This window comes from Arachis ipaensis, chromosome B07, assembly GCF_000816755.2.
Source record: "Arachis ipaensis cultivar K30076 chromosome B07, Araip1.1, whole genome shotgun sequence".
NCBI lineage: Eukaryota > Viridiplantae > Streptophyta > Magnoliopsida > Fabales > Fabaceae > Arachis > Arachis ipaensis.
In genome coordinates this window covers 62,505,627-62,524,236 of record NC_029791.2, presented here as the reverse complement: position 1 = coordinate 62,524,236, position 18,610 = coordinate 62,505,627, and the positions used below count along the sequence as shown (strand labels likewise).

The window sequence follows — 18,610 nt, the reverse complement described above, 5'->3', positions numbered from 1 at the left end:
CTAGAAGATCTGAAACTACTCAACACAGTAATCACGGCATCGAATGGAATTAAAGGTGATTAAAATAATTAATTTAAAAACATAGGAAACATGTTTTTCACATACATCACATAATAAGGAAGGAAAAGTAAAACCATGCAATTAACATGAATAAGTGGATAAAGAGTTGAATAAATCACTCAAACTAAGCACAAAATACATCATAAAATATGGGTTTATCAGTTACGCAGTCAATTTTACTTTAATTTTTCTGTTCATTTTTTCTTTTAAATTTTCGAAATTTTTTATTTATTTATTTAGTATTTTTATTTTATTATTTTACACAGGTTACCTCACAGGGACTTCTCTGCACTCTGACGTAGAGAGTTCCATTTTTTCTTGTTTTCTGCTTGTGTATGCGCAGGAATAGAGACAAAGAACATCTCTTAGACTTTGATCCTGAATCTGAAAGAACTTTCAGGCGACGTTTACAACAAGCAAGACTTTGCAAGGCTGCAAAATCCACTATGGCAAATAATAATACTAATGCCAATGTGGCAAATCTGAATGGAGATGATCAACAAAGGAGAGTGCTTGGCTCTTATTCTGCTCCTACTGCAGACCTTTATGGAAAGAGCATTGTGGTGCCTCCTATAACTGCAAACAACTTTGAGTTGAAGCCACAATTGGTCACCCTTGTGCAACAAAATTTCCAGTATCATGGTCTTTCTCACGAAGACCCAAATCAATTTATCTCTGATTTTCTGCAGATATGTGATACTGTGAAGACAAATGGAGTGAACCCAGAGGTGTACAGACTCATGCTTTTCCCGTTTGCTCTGAGGGATAAAGCAATGCTATGGCTTGATTCACAACCAAAGGAGAGTCTGAATACTTGGGAAAAGGTTGTTACAGAGTTTCTCACTAAATTTTTCCCACCGAAGAAGCTGACTAAACTTAGGTTGGAGGTTCAGACCTTCAGACAGAAGGAGGGTGAAACCCTTTATGAAGCCTGGGAGAGATACAAGCTACTGACTAGGCAATGCCCTCCAGACATGTTCTCCAAATGGACCCAACTAGATATCTTCTATGAAGGCTTGGGTGAGATATCCAAGATGAGCCTAGACACTTCTGCAGGCGGTTCACTACACAAGAAGAAGACACCAGAGGAGACTATTGAGCTGATTGAATTGGTTGCAAGCAACCAATATCTCTACTCATCTAATAGGAATCCTGTGAACTCTGAGACCTCTCAAAAGAGAGGTGTGTTGGAAGTAGAAGCTGTTAATGCTCTTCTTGCTCAGAACAAGCTTATGTCTCAGCAGATAAATCTACTTACTCAACAGATGGGTGGCATGCAAGTCTCAGCTATCAACACTCAAAATCCACCCCAAGATACCTCCTATGACATGACAGGTAACTTTATGCAAAATGATAATTATGATTATGCTCAACCCTCTTCTGAACAGGTGAATTACATGGGAGTGGCCCTAGGAATCCCAACAATGATCCATATTCTAAGACATACAACCAGGGATGGAGAAATCACCCAAACTTTGGGTGGAGGGACCAACCTCAGAGATCTCAGAACTTCAACAATAGTTCTCAGGGCAGTCTCCAGCAGAGCAATGATTTGGAAGTAATATTGACAGGTTTTAGACAGGAAACCAGAGCATCCATCAAGAACCTGGAGATTTAAATGGGTCAATTAGCCACAAAGGTTAATGAACTTGATCAGAGGACCACTAATAGCCTTCCTGGTAACACAATTCCAAATCCAAGAGAGGAATGCAAGGCTATCACCGTAATAAGTGAACAAGTGGCAAGTACGGAATCACAAGTTATACAGAAAACCAGAGCCTCTATTAGAAACTTAGAGGTACTAGTGGGCCAACTGAGCAAGCAATTACTTGAGAGGTCTGCAAGTACATTTCAAGGTGATACAGTGGTGAACCCAGGAGAAGATTGCAAGGTTGTTCAATTGAGAAGTGGTAAAGTAGCTGGCTCTGAGACCAAGGTCAATGAAGATGTAGTTGGAAAAGAAGCTCCAGATGAGAAGAAGGAAGAAGTAGAGCACGCCCCTCCAAAGCGTGCAGACAACCCATTTCCAGACTCTCTTGACACATATCCTACACTGCCAAAGGCTCCTGAGTACAAGCCTAAAATGCCGTATCCTCAGAGACTTCAAAAGGAGACCAAGGACAAGCAGTTTTCAAAGTTCTTGGAAATCTTCAGAAAGTTACAAATCAATATTTCTTTTGCTGAGGTTTTGGAGCAAATGCCTATCTATGTCAAGTTCATGAAAGAGCTGTTGTCAAAGAAAAAGCGTTTAAAGGGAGATGAGACAGTAGTCCTGACTAAGGAATGTAGTGCTGTCATTCAGAATAACTTGCCAAGGAAGATGCCAGATCCAGGGAGCTTTCAAATTCCATGCACCATTGGGAGCACAACCTTTGAGAAAGCCCTATGTGATCTAGGGGCAAGCATAAATCTAATGCCCTTATCTGTGATGAAGAAGCTGCAAATCCAAGAGGCACAACCCACAAAGATAGCATTACAGATGGCAGACAAATCTATGAAGCCTGCATACGGATTAGTGGAAAATATATTGGTTAAAGTGGGTACGTTCTTCCTCCCCACAGACTTTGTGATTCTTGACACAGGGGAGGATGAGAATGCCTCTATAATTCTAGGAAGACCATTTCTAGCCACTGGAAGAGCTCTGATTGATGTAGAAGTGGGTGAATTAGTGCTTAGAGTGCATAATGAGCAACTGGTCTTTCATGTCTTCAAAGATGTACATTCAACAGGTGAAGAAGAGAGGTGTATGCAGGCTGAGCTTATTGATCCAAACCTTCAAGAACCCCCTGATGATGCACAGCAGAATTTGCAACTCAAACCTCCTGTGGTGACAACCGATAAAATTCCGCCTGACATCAAACCTAAGTTTGGTGTTGAAACTGCATCATCCACCAAGGAGGAGGTCCCCAAAAAGAAAAAAATACCCAGAGGATGGAGAAACAAAAAGATCCCCACTGAAGGTTTCTCCCCAGGAATGAAGGTGGTGTTGACCAGCAATCCAGCATGGATTTATACAGTAATCAGAATCCTCTCTCTGGAGCATATTGAGCTACGTTATGGAGACACAGGAAAGAAGTTCAAAGTAAGGGATGAAGAGCTGAGCCCCTATGATCCTCCTCCTTAGAGGAGCTGACCGTCAAGCTAGTGACGATAAAGAAGCGCTTGTCGGGAGGCAACCCGATAATTTTGTATCCTTCACTATTTTTCGTAATAGTCTTTCTTAGTTATTTTATTTTTATTGAGTTCTTACTAATTTTCTGATCATGCAGCTATGTTCTTCCAGGAACCGAACACCTCAAGCTCTAAAAAAAAAAAAGAGAGGCACACAACGCGATCGCGTCATTGACGCGAACGCGTCAACCAAGTGTGCGTGAAAAATAAATTTGAACAGAGAGTTACGCGGGAGTGGCGCAAGAACGATGCCTCTAGCACAAACAAGCCCATGCGGACGCATGGCTCACGCGACTGCGTCATTCATGATTTTTGCCACTTCACGCAATCGCGTCATTCACGCGGACGTGTGACCCAAAAAATCGACGTAAAAGGTGTTTGGACAGAGAGTTAAGCTGACTTGAGGCAAGAAGTGTGCTAAAAGCACAAATTTGTGCGTCCGCGTCATTAGCATACATGGCCATCCACGTGAACGCGTGCCTGACGCTAACGCGTCATTAAGGAAGTTCTGCGACGTACGTGATCGCGTGCTGCATGCGAACGCGTCGCTTGCACCATCCAGTTTTCTTTCTCTCTCTCTCCCAATCCTAATTCTCTCTTATTCTCTTATCCTTTTATTTTTTCTTTCATTTTAACATTTGTCTCTTCTATTTCCAGTTCTTATTTGCTTGAGGACAAGCAAACTTTTAAGTTTGGTATTGACACTTCGCTTAGAAGTTTTCTGTTTATTCCTATGGCACCAAAAGGGAGGCAAATCATCTTCACTGAGGAGCACAACCTGAAGAATAAACAACTGCTAGGATAACTAAGGTGGTTGAGTTCCTTTCATTTTTTTATTCCTCCCCTCTTTGTCTATGTTATGTTCCAGTTTCCTGTTACTTTGTTTTGTTTATTGCATGATCCTTTATTAGTAGATTCATAGGTTATAGTTTAATTTTTCTGTTAAGAACTTTAATTCTAAAAGATGTTTCATGTACCACTCACTGAACTTGAATCTAAAAATAAAAGAAAAAGAAGTGATGTATTGCATGAGAAATTGAGTTAATTTTAAAAATAGTCGGATTTACTTAAATGTGGTGGTATTTTCTGTGATTCTGAATGCATGACATGAATAGTGCATATTTTTTATAGTGAAGTTTATGAATGTTAAAATTGTTGGCTCTTGTAAGAATGATGAAAAAGAAAATTGTTATTGATAATCTGAAAAATCATAAAATTGATTCTTGAAGTAAGAAAAAGCAATGAAAACACAAGGCTTGCGAAAAAAAATTTATAAAAAAAAATAAGAAAAAGAAAAAGCAAGCAGAAAAAGCCAATAACCCTTTAAACTAAAAGGCAAAGGGTAAAAAGGATCCAAGACTTTGAGCATTAATGGATAGGAGGGCCCTAAGGAATTAAATCCTGGCCTAAGCGGCAAAATCAAGCTGTCCCTAACCATGTGCTTGTGGCGTGAAGGTGTCAAGTGAAAAGCTTGAGACTGAACGGTTAAAGTCGTGATCCAAAGCAAAAAGAGTGTGCTTAAGAACTCTGGGCACCTCTAACTGGGGACTCTAGCAAAGCTGAGTCACAATCTGAAAAGGTTCACCCAGTTATGTGTCTGTGGCATTTATGTATCCGGTGGTAATACTAGAAAACAAAATGCTTAGGGTCACAGCCAAGACTCATAAAATAGCTGTGTTCAAGAATCAACATACTGAACTAGGAGAGTCAATAACACTATCTGAATTCTGAGTTCCTATGGATGCCAATCATTCTGAACTTCAAAGGATAAAGTGAGATGCCAAAACTGTTCAGGATTGCAGTTATAAACCCCAATATAAGAGAAAACATGGGCTTAATCGAACTCTCATTCTCATGCAAATTCACATCCTAAGCTTATATTAGTGTTGGTTGCTTGAGGACAAGCAACAGTTTAAGTTTGGTGTTGTGATGCGTGAGCATCTTGTCTATCTTTTCCTAGTGAATTTACATCTAAATTGTTGAATTTAATTAAGAATTAATTATATTTTAGCCACTATGGATGCTATTTTGAGTTTTGTACAATACTGTTTATTTTAGGTAGCATTTGGCGGAATTTGATGGAGTTTCTGCAGAGAAAGAGAAGAAGCCAAGGAGATGACCAGCGAATACCGACGCGGACGCATGGCTCCCGCGACCGCGCGGAATGGAGGAAATCGCAATGACGCGATCGCGTGCCTGACGCAAACGCGTGGACTGAAATTTGCACAAATGACGCGAACGCGTGGACGACGCGGACGCGTCACATGCGCCACGTGCAGAAAATGCAGAAAAACGCTGGGGGCGATTTCTAGGCTGTTGTAACTCAATTTTCAGCCTAGAAAACACAGATTAAAAGCTGCAGAATGGACAGAACAAGTGGTCCCCACCCATCAACTGAAGATCTGTTAATTAATTCAAATTTAAATTCAAATCTTAAATTAGGAAAAGATATTATTTTAAGTTTAATTTTAAATATTAGATTTTAAATTTATTAGGATTAGTTATAAAAAGGGATCTGATGCCATCAGATTGGGACTCGGTACATTTTTACCGGAATCCTTATTTTCTCTTTTCCATGAGCAACTAAACCTCCACTATTAAAGTTAGGAGCTCTGTCTATTTCTATGGATTAATTTTATTGCTTTTACTATTTTAATTTATGTATGGATTTATAATTTAAGAATTGTTTACGCTCTTTATTTTATGAATTTGGGTGGAACGGAAGTATGACCCTCTTTCTATTTGAGTTCTTGTAAAACTTGGAAAAGCTCTTTACCTGAACAACAGCTTGAAAACTATTTCTCCTAAATTTTAATTATCTGAATTTAATAGGATACGTGACATATAATCCTTTTACCTCTTGGATAATTAGAGTTTTTGTGGCATATAAACTAGAAATTGATTATCACCCTCTAATTGGAATTAATTGACCAAGGAATTGGCAGTTAATGAATTTTAGAGGAGACTAGGAAGGTCTAAGGAATTAGGGTCTAGTCACATACAGTTTGCCATAAATTAAATCCTGCATAATTAAATTAGTTAGTAAGAAAAGTTAATCCGGAAAAATAGATAACTCTGAAACCTTAACTATCTTCTCCATATTTTTTCCAAAGTATTTACTTGCCTTTCTTCAATATTTTTGATATTGTTTAATGTCTTTTATATTGCATCTCAACACCAATTTTTGTTTGTCTAACTAAGCCTATCAAACACTATTGTTGCTTAGTCCATCAATCCTCGTGGGATCGACCCTTACTCACGTAAGGTATTACTTGGTACGACCCGGTGCACTTGCCGGTTAGTAAGTGTGGTTATAAAAATACCGCATCAAAGGCTAGGAAAGGGGTAACTTGTGGGGGAAGAAAAGAGATGTAATGATGAGTATGATGTATAATGATGATGTGAGCGGTTGGGAAGGATGGTGGAGTGCTGAATATGTTTTGAGCCGAAAGGGCTGAGTATGGAATTATGATTGGTAGGCCGTAATGGCTGAGATGTATACTAATGTATGGCTATGATTATTGCATATATGCTGAATTGATGATTATTATGACTGTTACACTTCACCTATCTGAGATATGAGTTTCTCTGGGTGAAAGTAGTGGCTAGCCACCACGTGCTCCAGATGGAAACTCGATACTCTGCTGACCCTATGTCGCAAGTGTGGCCGGACACTGTGAAAGTTCCGGATGAGCTCGCCCCCGCGAATATACACCAGTGAGGGTGTTGGATATAAATTATGATTATGTTTGTGGATAACTAGGATAGGCATGCATCATATGCATTATATGTGATTTGTCTGAATTGCCTAATTGACTGCATCATTACTTGCTACTTGCTTAATTGTTCTATCTGCTTCCTACTTGTACATTTCCTTACCTGATATACTTGTGCTTGCATTTATTTCACTGTTGGCGGTTTTAGAGGTTTGCAGGATTTGGAAAGGGGATATATATATATATATATATATATATATATATATATATATATATATATATATATATATATATATATATATATATATATATATATATATATATATATATATATATATATAGTTAGACCGAAGATCCTTAAGTTAGTCGCCTATTTACTTTTGTCATGGTTTAGTTCTGTTTATACGCTTTGATCATAATTTAGAAGTTCTAGGATTGCCTTCGGCTTTCCCAGGACATTACATGTTAGATATTTGGGCACTGTTACTGATAAACCCCATTTTTAGGGTTTATCCTGTGCTTAATCTAGTGGATTTTATCCATTATTCTTACACTTATTCATACAATTCGCATGTTTTACGTTTTTCTTCCTGATTTTGTGCTATGATTGAAAACATGCTTCTTTGGCCTTATATTTGCTAATATTACTCCTCTCTTATTACCATTCGATGCCGTGATATGTGCGTTAAGTGATTTCAGGGATTACAGGGCAGGAATGGCTTGGAGGATGGAAAGGAAGCATGCAAAAGTGGAAGGAATACAAGAAATTGAAGGAACTGCAAAGCTGTCATCCCTGACCTCTTTGCACTCAAACGGTCATAACTTGAGCTAAAGAGGTCCAAATGAGGCGTTTCCAGTTGCGTTGGAAAGCTAACATCCGGGGCTTCGAAATGATATATAATTTGTCATAGTATCCATACATCTAGGCGACACGCATGCGTCATATCACGTGCACGCATCGCATTGACGGAAAACCAGCGTATTAAGATTCGCAACCAGCAATTTCTTGGCTATTTTTGACCCAGTTTTCGGTCCAGAAAATACAGATTAGAGGCTACAGAGTGGAGAAATCATCAAACACTTTTTCATTCACATAATTTTAGGTTTTAGATGCAGGTTTTAGAGGGAAAGACTCTCTCCTCTCTCTAGGATCTAGGATTCCTAGTTTTATGCTTTTGAGTTGTATATTACAGAGTTACTACCTCCATTGAAAACTTTATCATTCTAGTTTGTTTTCTGTTTCCTTACTCTTTTAATCCCTATTTACTTTGTTCAGAGTTACAATTGGATTATTTTCATGGATTGTTAATGCAAAGAGTACTTTTCCATTTAAATATATTATTTGTTTAATTGTTTCCAATTGAATTTTAAGTACCATGTTCCCTTTTTACTCCCTTTATATGGTGTAATGGCATTCATGTTAGTAGAGTAGACTCCCAACTTGACTTGGGTGTTGATTAATAGGAGACCCTTGAGTTGGAATACTCAAGAGCCTGGTGGTAATTGAAAGTTGTAGACTGGCCTTCTGATCACTAACGCTAGACCTTCCCAAGGGAGAGGACTAGGACTCGTGACAGACGTTGGTTCATGTACTTGACTTTCCCTTATTCGGTAAGGGTTAACTAAGTAATAACAACAATCTTTTAGCATTACTCTTGAGAGATTCCAACAAGGATAGAACTTCCAATTAATCTTCTCCTGGTCAAGGCATTTTTATTTGAATAGATTTTCTCCTCTTGGCTTTGGTTGAATAATTGGTGACACTTGAGTTGTCAAACTCCTTAGTTGATTGACAATTGAAGGTTGCTAATTGGTTTGGATTCCACTAAAGCTAGTCTTTTCTTAGGAGTTGACTAGGACTTGAGGAATCAAACTGATTCATACACTTGACTTTCCTTCGTAATTAGAGGGTTAACTAAGTGGTTGCAACCAACAATTCTCATCACTATTGAGGGCGATAATAAGAATAGAACTTCTAATTTTCATTCCTTGCCAAGAGCCTTTTATAATTATTAGTTAGTTTCCTTCACAATTCACTTTTCTTATCTCTTAATCCAAAACCCCAATTTACACAACTCATAACCAATAATAAGAATACCTCCCTGCAATTCCTTGAGAGACGACCCGAGGTTTAAATACTTCAGCTATCAATTTTATTAGGGGTTTGTTACTTGTGACAACCAAAACTTTTGCACGAAAGAATTTCTTATCGGTCTAGAAACTATACTTGCAACGAGAACTTATTTATAAAAATTCTAGACCGCGCGAGAATTCCGTTTGTCAGTTACCATGCTTTCAAAAAAAATGATTCAATTCTTTCAAAGGTAATTATTTCAAAAGCAATTCGCAAATAATCAAACCAAATTAGCGTTACACTCTTAATTTTTCCAGCAAGAGAAAAATCTATATAGAGTTATTAAAATATATTTAATTATTTATATAACGTTTAAAATATTATAAAAAAAATGAATGTGAAATTTCTAAAACGTGCAGTTAATGAATTATTATTGTAATATAGAATTGTAGATAATTATAGCAATTTTATAAGAAATGAATAATGAGTATGATTTGTTAGATGGACCCCAAGAGAAAAGCAAAATAATGTGCTTTGGAATTGCATATAGAGTAAGTCAACAAAGGTTGAAGTGGGAGAACATAGATTAGAGTTGGACGTTTTCCACTTGGCCACGACATTTGAGTGCTGAGGCGGCTCCTCCCTCAATAATAGAGTAAAGAAAAGAAGAGGAGAGAAGAGAAATAATGGAGACAGTGATGGAGGAAGTGGAGGAGTACAACTACCGAGAAGTGAGGCTTCCGTCTTTGATACCAGTTGTGGGGGAGCCTGAGCTGGAGAGGGAAACAGGGGAGCGAAGAAGAGGAAGGGACATACTCATAGCCATTGATCATGCTCCCAATAGCAAGCATGCTTTTGATTGGGCTCTCATCCACCTCTGCCGCCTCGCTGACACCATCCACCTCGTCCACGCCGTTTCTGGTTACTTTTTTATTACTCTCTTCCAGTCTTCCCATTATTCTCTTTTATAGTTACTTATTCCATCAATATGTTGCAGACGTAAAGAACGAGGTCGTCTACGACTTAACCCAGGGTCTCATGGAGAAGTTAGCAGTTGAGGCTTTTCAAGTCCTCATGGTTAGTTCTCACCATCTTCGAAACATCACTTGCCTTAATACTATGCAACATGAAACAAACATGTACGGCCACTTCAACTACTAACCATGATTCATCAAACAGATTATTTTCATTGTATTGTTTTGAATCCAACTTCCCTCTTGGAAAATAATATTATCATCTTATATCACATGTAATGTATGCACCATGCAATTCCAAACAACAATCATGCGGAGTCATTCAAGATGTGGGATTTTATTTTAACATCCTGAATTTTGGGCATTGACATTATTAGTTATAGCCTAGGTTCTCTTGTAATAAAACAAAGAATGATTTTCGTGCTCAGAGTCTTGTAGCTGCTGTTTCCTCATATCAACTCTACTCCATAATGTGTTGTTCTGCCAAAATAGTTGACACTTGGGTTACTTTCTTCAGAGTAAAATGGTTAATTACAGTGTGTAGCAGATGCTAATCCACAAATAACTTATAGAAAGAAGTTCTCAATATTGAACCAATCGGATTAATTCTCAGTCCAATTAAAGTAAATTAAACTGAATTAACAAGAAAAAAGGGGTAAATTTGGGGAAACTAGATAAGAAGCAGGTACTATGCTATTCTTGAGTCATAGAGGGTTTGTCATTCCTGCAAATTGACAAAAGCTTGACATCAAGACCAAAATGAGGATGAGAAAACAGAATTCCACAAATGGAAGTCTAGAAGAAAGTCATACCAGTCTTCCTTTTTATTTTCTTGTTTTCTTTTCCTTTCATAGTAGTGTATTAAAGCTTGGGCTTGGGCCTGGGCCAATTTCATAATCATAACACTCTGCTTTTCAGGGGGAAAGATACGGATATAGGAGCAGCAAGTAAATTTTTACACCTTGTAATGCGTATGTATAAACACTTAATGAATGAATTTGATCATTCTTCTCATGTTTCTTGTTCTAATACTTTGTTTCTGTTACACCTAGATTTTGCTAGGCATGAACTTCAAATGTACCGTGGACATTCCAATCCAATAGTACCTAGTTAATAATCCTTGTTATGTTGTATGCAGGTGAAGACAGTGGCTCGGATTGTGGAAGGTGATGCAGGGAAAGTAATTTGCAGGGAAGCAGAGAGGATCAAACCTGCGGCTGTAGTTCTGGGATCAAGAGGCAGAAGCTTAATTCAAAGGTTTGCCTCTCCATTCCCTCTGCAGTTATCCAATACTGTTCTGAATTTCTGATGCAAGAGTGTGTTTCTTCTTTGTTCAGTGTGCTACAGGGAAGTGTTGGAGAGTACTGCTTCCACCACTGCAAAGCAGCACCTGTTGTCATCGTTCCTGGAAAAGGTTTGCATTGTGCCTCTGTCATTCTTTTCAGGGTTGTATTCTCTTGTAACTGAGTATTAAAATCTTGAAGGAGTTTTATTTCCTTGATTGGCAGATGCTGGAGATGCATCAATATTGTAGTGGAGGTTTGTACGTATGTCAATTGGCCTTGTTAATATATCTAACAGTCATGTTTAGTGAAATGAAGATTGGTTCTGACTCATTTTCACCAAGAATAGAGATGTTTTCCTTGCATATGTTCACATGTTAACCACTAGCATGTTATTAATTCAATGGCTTAGTAACTCATTTTCTCATTGTGCTGTTTAGACTTTCTTTGATGTTACAAAGGATTTGGACAGCTTTATTTTTGGAATAGGTTTATTTGAGTTGCTGTTAGATTCTACTGGTATAAATATACTATTCATTTGTATTAATAGTTAAGGAAAAAATATAATAAAAAGAAAGTTCATCTGTGCAACATAATGGGCAGTGTTGTAGCTATAGGCAACTTGTTTTGTTGGACCACAAACAAATCAGCGATTGGTGTACTAGTTTTGTTTTGGAGCCCAATTTTGTATGGATTCAACTGAGTCAAAGATTGTGCTCAGTTGCCGTATATCAAGCCTTGGGATGCAAATTTGTGTAGTTGTCTTCACTTCACACCAGTTCTTTTACGGTATATAACACTTAATTCAAATGAAAAAAGTACGAATCAAGATTTCTAAATTTCCAAGAAGGGGACACAAACGTGGAAGCTAAGTTGATGTTTGAGATGAAAGCAAAGATAATTTAGTTAGTTGCAAGGGAATCTCTGTGGATTTGGTTAGCCTGCCATTATTAAATTGAAAGTTGGATGTGGTAAACGGCGCTCCATGTGAGTGAGAGTGAGAGCAGAGAAGAGAAGGTGTATGGTTGGGCCAATGAAAGGACAATCCAAGATGCATCTCTCACTATCCACAGCAACAAAGAGAATCAACAAAATCTTAGCCATGAATGAGACAGGTCCACCCCCCATATTGCCTCTGAAAGTGAGTATAACCCAGCCACCAGCACTTATCTCAAACCCTGATTAAACTTCCTTTCATGCATATTAACATGACGCATATACTACATATCAACTCGACAGTGGAATTGATATATATATTTTTGGATCGAACTGAATCATAACAATTCTCTAATAAGAGAGGGTACTTAGAAAGACAGAAAAATCATCGTGAATAAATTAAAGAGAGGGAAAAATGTCTGGCCATCGGTACGGGCCTATATCCATNNNTGTCCCCTAACGCTTCCTCTGTGAAACTCTCTCTCTCTCTCTCTCTCACACAAAAGTCTCAACCACCTTCACTATTGTCTCTGCCTTCACACAGACATAACTAAACCGGTAAGGCTTTTTCACTTTTTAGTTTCACTCATTGCTTAGTATCTTTCCGGCTTTTAATTGTTTCCGCTTTACCATAAAGTCTTGGGAAGGAAAAATAGAAAAAGAAAAAAAAAAGGCAGTGAAAAGTTGTTATCAACGCGTTTATGTGACTTGGAATAGTTACCTGGTCCCATATGAGCCAGCTGGTCGATGGCGCACTTTAGTTTTTTCTCACTGGCTTTAATTGTAATGTAAACTTTCAAAATACATGTGGTTGGGTTAAAAACTTAAAAAAAAAGTATTAATATTAAGATTTTATTTATTTATACTATCGTAGCAGTATACAAACAATATATGTTATGTACTTGCAAAGAAAAAGAATCTTGATAATAGGCCCGTTTTAGTAATCTAATCCATCCAACAGTAATTGGAGGTCTACATCTCCATCTCCATCTTTAGATTGCTCGGTTCAAGTAGACCTGCAGAGAAATCAGCACACAGCAATATTAGAATTTATGTCAAGTAGCCCAGCATAAATATTCTTTATGTTTTATGCCCCATAACCTATGCTAGCATTTTCTAAAAGGTAAAAAGGAATGGGAAAGAAACATTGTTGTATAATTGCATGATAAAACAGATCCTTCTTTGAAAATTTGATTCATTCAGATAAAAAGGAGGCATCAAGCAAGATTTCTATGCTATTATCAATATTACCGGGGGCTATAAAGTCTCTGTCATCCATTAATATCCACTCTCTTCTGCCTTTACTTTCTGCTTTAAAGATATCAAGCTAAGGGGGGAAAAGTGATTTTGACATGACACAATTTGTTAGCTACCTGTGAATAGCTGAGAAGGAAAGGATGCTGCTCTTGCTTGATCAAAAGCCACACTGTAAAGGTTTTGAAAATCACCTTCCCATGTTGAGGAGGGCAGAGTTTGCTGCATTTTGCACATTAACTAAATATCAAATTCAGAAAAGCGCACCATAATTTCGTAGTTATCAAAGTTTATAATTTGATTACCTTAGGCACAACAGGGCCAAAGGGTAAAATGGGAGAGATAGAGAGGGGAACTTACAGTGAAACAAGACGAATCAAGAAAGGTTTCTGGCGCGGATACTGGGGCACTTATGGTCCTTCGGAGACTGATATCTTGAGGGTTTATCCCTGCATCTATTTGTTGTGATGAATTGAAGTGAAGATAAGAGGCAGGGTTAGCCATGTTTGGTGACATTTCTATGGCAGGAAAACTTGCAGCACATGCAGGAAACACCTATAAAATACAATAGAATTGGGTACATGTCAGCAACATATATTTATATATAGAAAGCAGCAATTGATTTGAGCTAAAAAAGATTGAGTACATATTGAGTACTTACCTCTCTGGTAAAGAGATCATCCATGTTGAAGTCAAGTCTTGGGTTCACAGCAGCTAATTTCATTGACAAGAACTGCATATCATAATATAGTATATAATGTAAGGATAATATCACATAGCATATGAAGAGAATGGACCTAACAGTATCACCGACTCTTACCTCAACTTGTCGTTGAAGGGACTGGACATAGTTGATGATTTCATCAAGCATTCCAGCTTTTCCAGTAATCTTGTTGCAACCGGGCACTAAATCCTGCAAGAACTTCATTCTCTCGCTGATTTTTTCCCTTCTAACCTGCAACAAGAGTGCTTGCTTTGAGTTTGCAGTGGCAAAATAAATCCAATTCCAACATTATTATTGTTTCTTGGGTAAATAGAACCCACTCTTTCAGCTAAGCTATGGCTATCAGTGGCTTGTCCCCGGCGTGCTCGGACATGAATGTAATCTGGCTTCTGATTCTGAACCTCAGAAACTTTTGAATTATCCTTGTTGGAATTATCTCCACAATCTTGTGTGCCTTTCTTGCCTACGGTTGCTGAGTCATTGGGAGCAGCCACTTTGACCCTCTTGTCCTTGTTATCATTATCTGAAGCAACAACCTGAATCAAAACCAACAACATCAACATATATAAAATAATGTGAGAGAAGGAAGACTTAGTGTGTATGCAAGCAAGTACCAACCTTGGTGTTGTGAAACTTGTCAGTTTTTCTCTTGTTATTGGGAGTAGTAGTCTCTTTCCCCTCTGCAAGAGAAGGCAGTGGACAGCTGGAAGTCCTTGAGATTGCGGAATTTAGATCAAAAGAAGCAGCAGAAGTTGTAGGAGGAGGAGGAGGAGGTAGCGGGAATCCAGAAGAAGGAGAAGAGGTGAATCCCATGAGAAAGTTGTTGTCGAGTTTGGGCCACGCTCCAGCAGCAAGGCAAGCAGGAGAGCTGCTCTGAACTTGAACAAGTGAGATTGAAGAAGATGAAGATGGGGAAGGTGAAGAAGAAGAAGAGTATCCTTGGTGATGATTGTTGTTGTGTTGCCACTTGATCGTTGCCCTTTGCCTTTCTAGCACTGTCATCTCGGAGCCCGAAGCGTTACTGTTGAGACAGTGCAACATCTTCTTTCTTAAGCTTCTTAGTGCCGTGTAAGAGAGATGATGAATGAAGCTTCACAACACAATAAATAGAGTTGTGGGCTGTATGTGTATTTATATTAAAACTAATCTAGGAAGGAAATCATTGTTCCTTATTTCATAACTATTTCTTATAACTAATGAGTGGGGTGTGAAAGAAAGAGATGCATACATCAAAATGAACGAGCCTGTGGGCGCTGGGCCCTCACCGACATGACTCTCACGTGGCCCTCCCCCGTCACTTTGACTCCGTAATACTCCCTAAGACCCTAACCCTCAACGTAACTAAAGCATCTTCATGTCAACCCCGTACAACGCTTTCATTTTGGGTCCAAATTAAGAATGATGAAAATTTTTTGATTATGATAACATCGTCATTAGCAATAGTAATCATGCAGGGGAATGCTTTTGTTGGGTATGGTTTTCCGGGCCCCCTGAATAATGGCTGCAACTCGGTCCAACTTACGTCTACACCCACGTGGTTGTTTCACGTGGCAAATCCTGGATCCTTCGATCTGACATGTCACCAGATGCTGTGTCCCTTATTGGAATTGTTGTCAACTGTGATCCATTTCCACCTTGCCTGGGAAGTTGTGATTTGTTACACAACTCTGAATTTCCCACTGGGGAAGCTTCAAACTTCACAACGACACGTGTCGCGTCGATTACACGCATCCAATATATTGGCAGTAGCATCCACGCGCCTTCATATCCAGCATAGTACACTCACTACACACAACACACCCCAGTAGGCCAGTAGTACCATCATGATTAATTAGCACCTCATTATTTGAACCCCTTCTAAAAATGGCTACCCCTTTATATCTAGTGATCTCTGTGTCTTTATTTTTGTAGTAGTTACTAGTCCGCGCTTCTCTCGTTAAATACAAGGTGGATGCCATTTATACTCTCACTCGTAAATATAGTTTGGTCTAAAATGAATAATAACTTACTTAAGAGGATTAACCTCATTTATTTTTATCTGGCTTCATAGAAGTCAAACACGATAATAACAGTACAGCTTTATTTATTTAAATAAGTAATTAATTTTTAAGATATCTCTCACTTATTTAAAAGAAATATCTCAATAATTTTAAAAAAAAAAAAATGATCATCCATAATTAGAGGTAAAACTACTCTAAAAAGTAGTTATCTATTCTACTATAAATACATTAACACCCTTAGATATATTTAGAACCCAATCTATTAAAAACTTACTTAAATCCTTGGTAACTTAATCATCGAAGTCCCTTACAGGTACCACTCCTCACCTCTTGTTAGGATTTGGTTGAATTAGTCCCACATTGCTTAGGATAGCAAATGGAGTGGGTGGCCTAGGCTATAAATATGAGGCTAAGTTCTCCATTTGTTTTTGCACCAGTCAGAAACACTTTAAGCTTGTATCTGATTTTTCTTTTCCTCTGTACTCTTTGATTAGAGAGTGTTGTGAGGTGTAGTTAGATATTTGCTTTGAGAGAGTGTGAGTATACTGGGGTGCCGGTGTTAGAGAGAAAGAAGTCTATGTGTTGTAACAATTTTCACATAGTGATATTCTCTGGTTGTCATTTGACAACGGCCGTGGTTTTTTCTCCGGTAATTGGAGTTTCCACGTTAAATTCTTGTGTTGTGATTGTGTCTATTTTATTTCTCTGTCAAAGGTGTTTTCTCAAGGGAGAATGGTGTCTTATTCCCAACACCTCCTCACGAAAAATTTGACCTCTCAACTTCATCATGTTGTATACTACTTTTGGTAAATGTGCGAAGTCCAAAACTTTGAGTATAGACTATATTGTGGACGACGTGGCCCGGGGCAGAACTAGAAATTTTTTTGGGAGGGGCGAACATCAAAAATATAAGTTAAGAAGAGAGAATAATTAATAATTAAAAGAGAGTCAAACTAAAAAATTGGAAGCTTGGGAGGGGCCACTGCTCCCTTTTCCATGAACGTGGCTCCGCCACTGGACGTGGCATCAGCGTATAATGCATTGATAGGTCAGACAACTTTGAACCAACTAGCTGCGGTCGTTTCCACTCCAAAATTTTCGACCTCGGAGAAAATCACTATCATAAGGGGAGATCAGAGGTTGGCACGAAAATGTTATAATGAAAACTTGAATCTACGGAAAAGTATTAAGGAAAAAGATGTCAACACCATTGAGTTAGGTGGTGTCTGAACTCGAGAAGAACTACAACCTCAACCTAGTGGAAAGATCGAAGAGGTTCAAATCAGAGATCAGGCAAAAAAAACGACAAGCATAGGAGTTAACCTGAATAAGGAATTGAAGGCAGATATCGTTAAGCTCTTATAATGAAACATTTATCTCTTCGCTTGGAAAGTCTCAGATATGCCTGATGATTGGATTTTTGTGCGGTTTAGAATTCACAAATGAATTCTCGTTGCAAGTATAGTTTCTAAACCAACAATAGTCCTTTCATACAAAAATTTGGTTGTCACAAGTAACAAACCCCTAAATTTATAAACCGAAGTATTGAACCTCGGGTCGTTCTCCCTAGGAATTACAATAGAGTGTTCTTGTTATTGGTTATGGGTCGTATATTGGGATTTTTGAGATAGGAGACAAGAAATGTAAAATGCAATGAAAATAAACTAACAACTAACAAAACTCTTGGCAAGGTATGAGAACTAGAAGTCCTATCCTAGTTGTCCTCCTCAATTATGATGAAAATTGTCCATTGCTACCACTTAGTTAACCTCTAACCATGGAGGAAAGTTAAGTGGATGAATTAACTTGATTCCACAAGTCCTAGCCAACTCCCAAGAAAAAGACTAGCTTTAGTGGTATCCAAATCAATTAGCAACTTCTAATTATCAATCAATAAAGAAATTAGATAACTCAAGCGTCACTAATTACTCTACCAAAGCCAAGAGCACTAAAATCTACTCTAAAATTGATTACAAGAATTAAAAGCAAAACTAGAGAGAGGAAAGGTAGAAGGAGAAGAATTACAAAGAGAAAAGTAAATCAAAGCATGAATTAAACCTAGATCTAAGAAATTCTAAACTAGATCTAACCTAATCCTAATCCTAGAGAGAAGTGAGAGCTTCTCTCTCTAAAACTAACCTAAACTAAACTAATGATCAAAAGTATGTAAAGTCTCCTGATTCCCCTTCAATCCTTGGCTTAAATAGCATCAGAAATGAGTTGGATTGGGCCCACAAGGCTTCTAAAATCGCTGGCCACGGGTTGCATTAAGTGAAGCATGTGCCACCATTGGCGCGTCCGCGCACCGTGCGCGTGCGCGCCCCTATGCATGAATGCAACTATGGGAAATTTTATATCATTTCGAAGCCCCGGATATTATCTTTCCAACGCAATTGGAACCGCATCATTTGGATCTTT

At 38.2% G+C, this 18,610-nt stretch overlaps 2 protein-coding genes across 4 annotated transcripts; one reads left to right on the top strand and one right to left on the bottom strand.

Annotated features, from left to right (window-relative positions):
* LOC107609617 lies at positions 9,572-11,869 on the top strand. Of its 2 annotated transcripts, none has more exons than XR_002349983.1 (5): positions 9,572-9,942; positions 10,019-10,160; positions 10,914-10,966; positions 11,134-11,252; positions 11,333-11,402. XR_002349983.1 is itself a non-coding variant. In XM_016311628.2 (5 exons), the coding sequence occupies exons 1-5, from the start codon at positions 9,708-9,710 to the stop codon at positions 11,527-11,529; spliced, it is 537 nt and encodes a 178-aa protein (XP_016167114.1). In that variant the 5' UTR covers positions 9,576-9,707; the 3' UTR covers positions 11,530-11,869. The 2 variants fall into 2 exon arrangements, 1 of the variants encoding a protein (XP_016167114.1); XM_016311628.2 differs by lacking the exon at positions 10,914-10,966 and adding an exon at positions 11,504-11,869 and having other exon boundaries at positions 9,576-9,942; positions 10,019-10,098; positions 11,333-11,409.
* On the bottom strand, positions 13,026-15,365 carry LOC107609747 (transcription factor bHLH63). Of its 2 annotated transcripts, none has more exons than XM_016311764.2 (7): positions 14,811-15,364; positions 14,513-14,728; positions 14,289-14,423; positions 14,130-14,201; positions 13,829-14,023; positions 13,588-13,690; positions 13,026-13,230 (listed from the first exon to the last, which is right to left on the bottom strand). In XM_016311764.2, exons 1-7 carry the CDS (start codon positions 15,231-15,233, stop codon positions 13,187-13,189), a joined length of 1,188 nt encoding a protein of 395 aa, XP_016167250.1. In that variant the 5' UTR covers positions 15,234-15,364; the 3' UTR covers positions 13,026-13,186. The 2 variants fall into 2 exon arrangements, 1 of the variants encoding a protein (XP_016167250.1); XR_002349982.1 differs by having other exon boundaries at positions 13,045-13,230; positions 13,466-13,690; positions 14,811-15,365.

Coding starts and splice junctions, on each gene's coding strand:
- LOC107609617 (XM_016311628.2), top strand. CDS start 9,708: ATGGAGACAGTGATGGAGGAAGTGGAGGAGTACAACTACCGAGAAGTG. Junction 9,943..10,018: donor CCTCGTCCACGCCGTTTCTG/GTTACTTTTTTA, acceptor AATATGTTGCAG/ACGTAAAGAACGAGGTCGTC. Junction 11,410..11,503: donor TGTCATCGTTCCTGGAAAAG/GTTTGCATTGTG, acceptor CTTGATTGGCAG/ATGCTGGAGATGCATCAATA.
- LOC107609747 (XM_016311764.2), bottom strand. CDS start 15,233: ATGTTGCACTGTCTCAACAGTAACGCTTCGGGCTCCGAGATGACAGTG. Junction 14,424..14,512: donor GCCATAGCTTAGCTGAAAGA/GTGGGTTCTATT, acceptor CTCTTGTTGCAG/GTTAGAAGGGAAAAAATCAG. Junction 13,231..13,587: donor TCCTTCTCAGCTATTCACAG/GTAGCTAACAAA, acceptor ATTTCTCTGCAG/GTCTACTTGAACCGAGCAAT.